The sequence below is a fragment of the Chlorella variabilis genome (assembly GCF_000147415.1).
Source record: "Chlorella variabilis unplaced genomic scaffold CHLNCscaffold_3, whole genome shotgun sequence".
NCBI lineage: Eukaryota > Viridiplantae > Chlorophyta > Trebouxiophyceae > Chlorellales > Chlorellaceae > Chlorella > Chlorella variabilis.
This window is the reverse complement of record NW_005435085.1, coordinates 2402106-2410476: the sequence shown is the minus strand read 5'-3', so window position 1 is coordinate 2410476 and position 8371 is coordinate 2402106. Positions and strand designations below refer to the sequence as shown.

The window sequence follows — 8371 nt, the reverse complement described above, 5'->3', positions numbered from 1 at the left end:
AGCCCCCCACCCAATGTGCTGTCATGCAGCGCATTATGATTAAGGGGCGCGTCTTCCAGCAGCCCACCAGCGAGCCGTTGGGCGACGACTGGGGGCAGGAGCTGCGCATGCTTACCCGCGTGCGGCAGACCAGTGCCACAGCCATCAAACAAGTGGTTACCAATGCCGACGACACCACAGCAGCAACACGCGCCGACCTGAACTACGTCGGCCGCACAGTGGCAGATCTGCCAGAGGGGGAGGAGAAGCAGGCTCTGTGCCAAGCCGTGAAAGACCTGCGGAGCAAGGCGGAGGAGATGCGCCAGGCGGCACGCTTGGAGCCCACCAAGGTGCGAGCCGGCAAGCAAGCGCGGAGGAAGCAGGGACGCAATGAGCAGGACAGGCTCACCCGCGCGCTGCTGACCCGCAAGCACAAGAGCAGCTTGCCCCTGGCACAGCAGACGGCGGCAGCAGAGCGCAGCGACCCCTTGCCCACCCTTCGCCAGAAGGACAAGTCGGCAATGAAGGTGAGGGGCTGGGAAGTCGAATGGCGGCAACATCGTGGCTGTGGCGGAGGTCCCGCCCTTGTGCAAACATGCTGCATACTTGCCTGTCCGTGCAGATGCGTGGTCCCACGGTGCCTGGTAATCGAAATGGTACCACACTCCGCAACAACGGCTCGCATCATCGGGTGCAGAAGAAGCGCCGCACAGAGGCGGCAGTGGGGGCGGCGGTGTAGCGGCGGCCACTGCTGCGCATCGAAGGCAACAATTCAGCGTTCGCTGAAGCGCAGACACCTGCTAGGGAGGCTCCGGCAGAGCTGGCGGCTCAGCAAGCATTCCAGGCTTCAAGTATGTGGCGTTGTCAGGGCGCCTGCTCACTTCACATCACCCAGTACGCACCTGGTAACATTTTGGGAAGCGTGCACGCAAGGAGAGAGGGTGAAAGAGGCTGGGCCAACCATCACCCCTTGCTGGGACGCTCAGGTGCGCGCCATTGGCGCTGGTGGCACCATAAAGGCACGAGGAAATGTATGTAGGCCACGGGAGAGGGCGGGAGGGATGTGGAAGAGGCGAGCACAGGGCTCCGCAATTGCCAATTGCTTGTGTGAGCCCCTTGGGCGCCCCACAGAGCGTCGAATGAACCCATTGTGAGTGCTGGGGGGTGGGGTATGAGAGCCGCAAGCGGGCATGCATGCATCTGGCCACCTGGGCCTTACTGAGGCCAGGGTGGAAGGGGCCGTGGTGCGCCTGGCGGTGGGCATGGGTACACGTGGCAGAGGTGCGCTGCACCTTGCTTTTTTGCTTGCTTGTGTGGGCTTAAAGTCTGGTAAAGCAAGAACTAGCTTGCAACATAGACTCCCCGCCGAAACGGGACGGGAACCGGGCGAAAGCAGAGAAAGCAATAAAACAGGGGTGGAGCAAGGCGACATGCAACGCAAGCAGCTGACACGGCACGCACCACGGCCCCTTCCACCACGGCCCCTTCCAGGGCTCGCCAGGTGGCACCTGGCGCCGATTCCAGCTGTGAGTGAGGCCGACGCGTGTCCTTGAACAGCAGAAAATAGAGCTGTGCGCACTCATTTGCAGACACCCCCGAGCCCGCAAGTGGCGTTGTTCAGGCAACATTGCCCCAGGACGTGGCAGAATGGCTCGATGGAGCAAAAGCCTTCTGCTAGCTGCCTTCGTGTGCCTTGCCAGGTGCGGCTGCCTGCCTACAAGCCCGGATGCGCTAGCTCATCATGTGTTGGGACTCAGTTTGGTGAACCCTCTTGCTGGCAACCCCTTTGCACGAGTCTGCTCCAGTAATGCTGGGTGGCATTTGTTTTGCACACGCGATTTCTCGCACACCCCTGCTTGTGCAGGGTTAACATCTGCTTGAGCTCAACTCTGGGACCAGTTGCACCCCAGGTTGTTGTTGTGACTACAAATGGCCACCAGTGAAGTCCCCTTGGTCGCTGAACTGCAGACTGTCACTGCAGGGCACTTGGGTTCTCATCCCTCCCCCGGACAAGAGGACGGAGTTTCTGGAGTTGTACCAGGCCTATGACATACGCAAGGAACAGCAGGACCTGAAGATTTTTAAGCTTCTTCGCTCTCCGATCTGGTTTGGTCACATGGCGTACCCCGACACAGAAGAGTGAGCGTGCGCTTCACCAGCAGTGCACCACTAGTGGAGCAGGCCAATACCTGCACTTCAGAGGCGACTTCAGCTCTTCCACTATCACCACCTCATTCGCTTACCCGTTCCCTCGAGCCTCCCTCATTGCAGGTCCACCTTGTAAGCTTCATCCTTGTTGTGGCGTGTGGCCAGTTCAAATGTTTTCCGACCGAGTCTAGAAATTCACAAATGAGCTTCTGTGTTGGCACCTCTGATCTGTACTGTTGCAGGACCGCCACCCCGGTGAGGTTGTATTACTTTCCGGAGGGCTCCAACCTAGTAGCTCCGCCTGTAAGTTGGGAGCTGTATTGGAGGCGCGGGTGAGTTTGCCACTATGGTCAGCGTTGCAGTCTCTGTTCCTATGGCAATCAGCTAAGAAGAGTAGTTGCACCTGCAATCAACCACATGACATGTTGTCCCTTGTTGTTGCATAGTGTACTTATTGCAATTGGAATTTCAGTGCAGGCCGACAGCGTGGGCTAAAACTACAGAATATTCAGTGTGGTGCCCCGAAGCACCGTGTGGCTATGTGGCCTTGGGTTGTTTTTTCCATTAAAATGATGATCCACCGACGCAAGATGACGTCAAAGGTTTCATGACACTGAGGAACGATCTGGTCATCTCCATCGGCGAAAACCAGAACGCACCACAAAAGATGTGGGATGATAGAGGATCTGGTGAGTTGTTGTAGTGACGTTGTGATCTCTAGGTGTGCCGGTTTTTTTCCTCGTGACTGGTGCGCGATGCAACACATATCACTTCTGGTTTCTATGATCAATCGACATGTTGTGCATTCATGGCTGCAGGTGCCGATACCGATGTCAGCCTCTGGCGTTTAAACGAACCTTGGGACCATGGCAAACCTTCAACTCATTTCTACAGCCCAGGCACCATGGTTGCCAGCAAAAACTACAATGAGCCGGACCCTTCCCGCATGTTTCTGATTGACGCATCCAAGGTGCCTATGGTGCCACTGAAATCCCTCGTGATTCAGCCAACACCTGTCTGATCGTTCAGAGGGGATAAACAGTTAGTCTGCCTACTATGATCGAGACGCCCGCCAAAGACAAACTGGTTGCCTGCTTGTTTGTGTCTACATTATGTGTGTCCTTTTTTGGTTACTACAAGTGTTGAGCCGTGACACGATCCGCAGCACCTCCACCAATTGCCCTGTGGTTGTCATCAGCTCGTCCTCCAGCCCACTGTTTGCCTCCTCCTCATCCTCTGCCATGGTTCTACAACCAAAGACCACAAAAAACAGACCTGCAAGGCAGTCAGAAGCGGGATAGGGACCAGCAGGGGAGGTCAGCGGGCTGCGGAGCTCCTAAGAAGGCTGGACAACGCGCCTTCCTGCAGGAAGGCTGGACCTAGGAAGGCTTTAGGGGTGAGCTGCAAGCGGCGGCGCCGCCGCCGCGCCACTGGAGCTCACACCGCGCCGCACCGCCTGCACCTCCCAGCCGCCGCCGCAGCAGCCTCCTCGCCGCCGCCGCCGCCCTCCGCGGCGGTCTTCAGGCTGCGCAGGTATCCGCCCAACGCGCGTAGCACGGGCCCCTCCCCCGCCGCTATCTCGCCCGACACTTCCGCCTCCCAGGCGCCCCCGCCGGCCATTAGCGCATCTGTAGTAGTTGAGGTGTCCAGGCCTTGTGAGCACGTTTCCTGGCCCCCCACATTGAGTTCCACCTCCACTTTGTGACTAGCACCTATCGGCGTCGGTGTGGGCGTGTGTGGCGGCGGTGTGTCGGAGGTCGGGCGGCGGTCGGCGAGATGGCGCTTTGTGTGTTGTGGGCCCCTGTGGTGCCAGTGGATGTTCTGGTCCCCTGTTGTGGATTGTCAGAGTTGGATGGCTGTGATTTCAGAGGTGTTGTATAGAGGTGTGTTGTGTAGAGGTGCGGTGCGTCGTCGGGCGTCGGTGGATTGACGAGGGAGTGCGTTCTGATTGGGTGTGGAGGTGTGGTTGTGTTGTGTGATGTGGAGACTGTCGGTCTGGAGGTCAATTTGGGAGGCTGCAAGGGATGGGAGGGAGTGGTAGAGGTGGTTTCTGCTGGGGAGAGGAGGGGGCAGGGCTGCCTGGAAGCTAGACGGTACCTGTACGTCGAATGTACGGTACTGCATGGTACTGATGGAACCACCTCATCGACACATGCAGGGTCATCGAAATACCCCTCGTCAAACATGCCTGGCACCACTTCCTGCAAAACTGCTAGCAGGCAGGGGTGGTCATCCTCGAACTGAAACTCCATACAGGCGTCGATCAGACAAACGTGCTGATTGTCACATTGCATTCTTCACACAAAGTTCTGCCAGCCACCCTTTCAAGGGCTCGAATTGGCTTCGTAGAGCATGTTTCAGGGCATGTGCACCTGGCCAACTGGCACCTTCGATGACCTGCTGAACCTGCAACGAAGCTGTGACGTGCTGACGTGGAATCTCCTGTCAGCACCGATGGTCTTTGGATCCTCGCACTCATACCTACCAGCCAAACTTTCAACAGCACAAATTGAATGCATACACACCACTTAGCACACTGTGCACACTTTGATGCACGTCGACGCCAACGCAAACAACCCGACGCGAGAGGCGCCCTTCTTGCCAAGCACCTCAGGAGCCCCACAAACCACTCCAACTCACCCACACACCATGTGTGAGGATGTGGGAAGGACGGCTGATGTTCGTTCAAAGTACACTGAGCAGACCTGCCACCACATGGCCTCCATCTGCGGCAGGGGCGGGAGCGGCGGCGGCATGTGTCGGCTGCAGGTCCGCACCAGCCGGGGCTGCCCAATCGATGGCGCATGGCGTGTGCAACTGTCTGACAACGGCGGGCAGGATTGCAGGGCCCTCTAGGCGCCGGCCAAGCGCACTACACCAGCGAGGTACACTGCCCGGACTGTCTGGCCCGCGCCAGCACCAACGGCAGCACAATCCCTGACCTTTGCACTCTCCTCCAGCGATCCAAGCCCTCTCCCTGCTTGCCAGCGTTCTACAGGCAGCCTTCCGGAACGGCGCTGGGGCAGAGCTTGGTGAAGCACAGGCGCTGCGCCAGCAACTTGGGGCAGCTGTCAGGAGCCTGATACAAGCGGCAGCAGCAAGCGGCGGGCCCGATCGCCGCCAATCTGCTCGCCGTGCTCCACAAACGGCTAGCAGCCTGCATCGCCTTCAAAACGACAGCTGCCACACCCCCTGAAGCCAGTGGCACGCGCCGTAACAACCGCCGTCGCCGGCCAGGTGGGGGTCCCTGCTGCCGCCGCCGCTGCCGCCAGCCTGCGCTGCCGCCGCGACAGATGCCTGGACTGGCTTGCACCTGCCTGCACCACTGCCCATGCACTCTGTGGGGGCAGGAGGCCAGTGTGATGGCTGCAGAAGGGGTGCTCTTTCACATGCATTGCTGTTGCACATGGATGGGGTGGGCCCGGCGCCGCCCCGCTCGCGCACCGACCCGCGCGGCGCGCGCGAGTGGTCTGCTGCAGCCTCTGCTGTCTGCTGCTGCACACATATGCTCCCTGGAACTACTTCTTGCTGCTGGAATGGGCTGGGAGGTGCAGTCATGCAGGGACAGGGGTGCCTGGCACCTTTGCGGCGGCGGTGGCGCGCGACGCCACCGCGTCATCGCGCGCCGCTGTCACACCACAGCTGGGACAGCCCTGCTCAGCCACCCTACCACACACCCTCTCCCTGCTGCAGTGCTGAAGCAATGGCAGCTGGTCAGCAGGATGCCCCATCACAAAGTTCTGGTGAGCAAACATGCATGAGGTGGGGAAGCGCGCCGCGTGCGCCGAGTCGCCCGACGCGGCGAATGCACACCACCAGTCAGCCAGTCACTGCCCACCACTTGCATGCCCAGTTTGTGAACCAGCACCAGTCACTGCTCTCCCCACATGCCCACAAAGGCTGGGGCTCAATGTTGTCTGTGGGGGGGCAATTGTCCAAGGATGCTAAGCCCCTAAATCGGGTCTCCCCGGGGACAGTGCGGACAGGCGCCTGCGCAGCCCTATGCCGGTCCCGCCAGAGAGTTCACCGCCCCTTCCTCCTCCCCCTGCCCTGCACAATATAAAGATCAATCAATCAAGGGTACTGTGTTACTGTGGGCTCACGGCGTCCCGCGCCTTCTTGCGGCATGCAGCCGCCAGGGCTGCCAGCTCGGTGTTGCTCTGCTGGAAGAATGCGCTGAGGGGGACGGACGCCGGCGGCAGGCCCAGGAACTCGTGGAACAGCTCCGGCCAGCGCTCGCGCTCGGCGGCATACAGGGGGCACACAAACAGGATGTGTCGGGTGTCCTCAATGCCGCCAGGGCCATCCAGGGCGGGGCAGTGCGGGCACACGCGCTGCTCGCGGGGCGTGCCAGTGCGTCGCCCCTGCTCCTCCGCCCCCCAGTGCATGCCTGTGCGCAGCTCGGTCAGGCCGCGGCGGCAGCGCCGCTCACGCACCTCCGTGACATACGGTGGGCGGCCATAGCCATCCAGGCTACAACACTCCGGGCGCACATCGCAGAAGTAGTGGCGCAGCCGGGTGTGGGCGGGCGTCTCTTGCGTCACACGCGCCAGGTGGAGCCGCAAGGTTGCCTGCTGCGCGCTGTCCGGGCTGATCTTGTCCATGTGGAGCGGCTCAAACGTCAGGCCCACAGCCCGGAGGCTGTGCGCCAGCTGGGCGGCCCAAGGCTGACGCTGTGGCGGCACGTCTGCGCAATCTACTGCCACCGCTGCCGCTGCCTGCACGAACAGCCGCGGCATGCTGCCCTCAGGGGCGGTCACCAAGCTGTTCCACAGGCGGGCTGCCTGCCGCAGCCAGCGGGCATGGAGCGGCGGCTGGCCTGCCTCTGCCAGGATAGTGGCGGCGGGGGTGCTGCGCGGCAGCGCCAGAAGGCGCCTCAGGAACCGCAGGTGCTGCAGCTCGGGCTCCGACAACGGGGTGCTGCGTCCAGCGCCGCCGCTCACAACAGGGCGTGCCGCCGCAGCCATCGCCAGCCCAGGGGCTTGAGTGGGCGTATGATGTGGGCCAGCTTGAGTGGGCGTATGATGCCATCGCACTCCGATCACTATCGAGGACGCCAACGTTCTCACATCAGCCTGACCGACTGACTGATGCGCTCAGCGTAACAGCCACACGGTGCCATACAGGAGAGGGGTTGTGGCAAAGTCTGATAGATGCATTGCAAAATGCACTCAACAAGCCATAAGAGCTGGTATTGTACACAGGTCAGAAGCAAAGCGCAGGCTAGCCCCTCAGTCCTGGTCCATCTGCTGCGCCTGCTCCTCGTCGTCGCTGCCTGCCCCCTCCTTCACATCCAGCTCCAGCTCGAACTCCTGCAGCAGAGGGCAGGTGCGGGCCTGATCAGAACAGGGGGCAGACAGCCTGCCAAGCTGCGCTCCCAGCGTCGGCATCCCTCTGAGCCCGTTGTGGACTCTCACCTGATCACAGCCCATGTACGAGTCACACATGAAGAAGAGGGTGAGGGTCTGGGAGCCCACCGCCTTGGGCGCCACAAAGTCCAGCTTCACGCGTGCCTTGCGCTGCAGGGAGGAAGGGCAGGCAAGTTGGCGGCCGGGCAAGTAGCTCGAAGAGGGCACGCAGCGCCAGGCCCCACAGCAGGTAGCAGCAACACCAGCACGTGCCCCGCCCCTTGACTCACGCCCACCTGCAGCGTGACCCGCTTGATGGCCAGCAGCGTGTTGGCGCTGGTGTCGCCCACCACCAGCCACCAGTTCTCATCCTTGCGCCCCGGGTACCTACGGGCATGCAGCGCCAGCCACGCGATTGGCGGCGGCGGCCAGGCACCCCCTTGAACCCCAAGCAGCCTGTATGGCACCTGAAGGCAGGAACCACCGGAACACACACACGCGCATCGGATCTCACCTGGGCGCATCCACCGGCCGCAGCTCCCCCTCAGCCTCCCGCTCCAGCGCCACCGTCAGGCTCACCGGCTCGCCTGCACGGATGTCGTCGGCGTCCGCCACCTGCGGCAGCACCCCAGAGCGGGCGTTGGTGGGGCAGGTGGGCTGAGCGGAAGGTGGCTGCAAGCGAGTGGCACACGCCACGAGCATGCAGCTCGCCGGGCTGGCCCCGCCCCGCGGTCACCTGGTGGTTGACGTTGATGTCGGGGTAGCGGTTGCACCACCGCGCCACATCCTCCAGCTGGGGCTCGGTCATCTGCGGGGGGGGAGGGCGGCGGCAGAGCGGCGTCGGGGTGGTGCACAGCAGCAAGGACGGCGGCAGCTCCATAGCAGTGGCAACAGCG

The 8371-nt window shown here is 61.6% G+C and overlaps 4 protein-coding genes across 4 annotated transcripts in view; 2 read left to right on the top strand and 2 right to left on the bottom strand.

Moving 5' to 3' along the window:
• CHLNCDRAFT_50501 (hypothetical protein) overlaps window positions 1-718 on the top strand; it is a gene marked incomplete at both ends in the record, with an annotated part of 2053 nt that extends 1335 nt beyond the window's left edge. The window contains 2 exons of the mRNA XM_005850994.1: window positions 30-506; window positions 602-718. Of these exons, the coding sequence (XP_005851056.1) occupies window positions 30-506; window positions 602-718 (594 nt within the window). The remainder of the gene's footprint in view (window positions 1-29; window positions 507-601) is intronic.
• A 908-nt stretch (window positions 719-1626) lies between these two features.
• Window positions 1627-2622, top strand: CHLNCDRAFT_50500 (expressed protein; the record flags this gene model as incomplete). The annotated part of the gene is made up of 5 exons (XM_005850993.1): window positions 1627-1679; window positions 1844-1918; window positions 1948-2118; window positions 2370-2459; window positions 2574-2622. 5 exons carry the CDS (start codon window positions 1627-1629, stop codon window positions 2620-2622), a joined length of 438 nt encoding a protein of 145 aa, XP_005851055.1.
• A 3593-nt stretch (window positions 2623-6215) lies between these two features.
• On the bottom strand, window positions 6216-7094 carry CHLNCDRAFT_140959 (expressed protein; the record flags this gene model as incomplete). The annotated part of the gene is made up of 1 exon (XM_005850711.1): window positions 6216-7094. The coding sequence occupies one exon, from the start codon at window positions 7092-7094 to the stop codon at window positions 6216-6218; it is 879 nt and encodes a 292-aa protein (XP_005850773.1).
• A 264-nt stretch (window positions 7095-7358) lies between these two features.
• The window catches only part of CHLNCDRAFT_140958 (hypothetical protein), a gene marked incomplete at both ends in the record, with an annotated part of 13015 nt that continues 12002 nt past the window's right edge, over window positions 7359-8371 (bottom strand). The window contains 5 exons of the mRNA XM_005850710.1: window positions 7359-7439; window positions 7545-7646; window positions 7772-7862; window positions 7990-8090; window positions 8212-8283. Of these exons, the coding sequence (XP_005850772.1) occupies window positions 7359-7439; window positions 7545-7646; window positions 7772-7862; window positions 7990-8090; window positions 8212-8283 (447 nt within the window). The remainder of the gene's footprint in view (window positions 7440-7544; window positions 7647-7771; window positions 7863-7989; window positions 8091-8211; window positions 8284-8371) is intronic.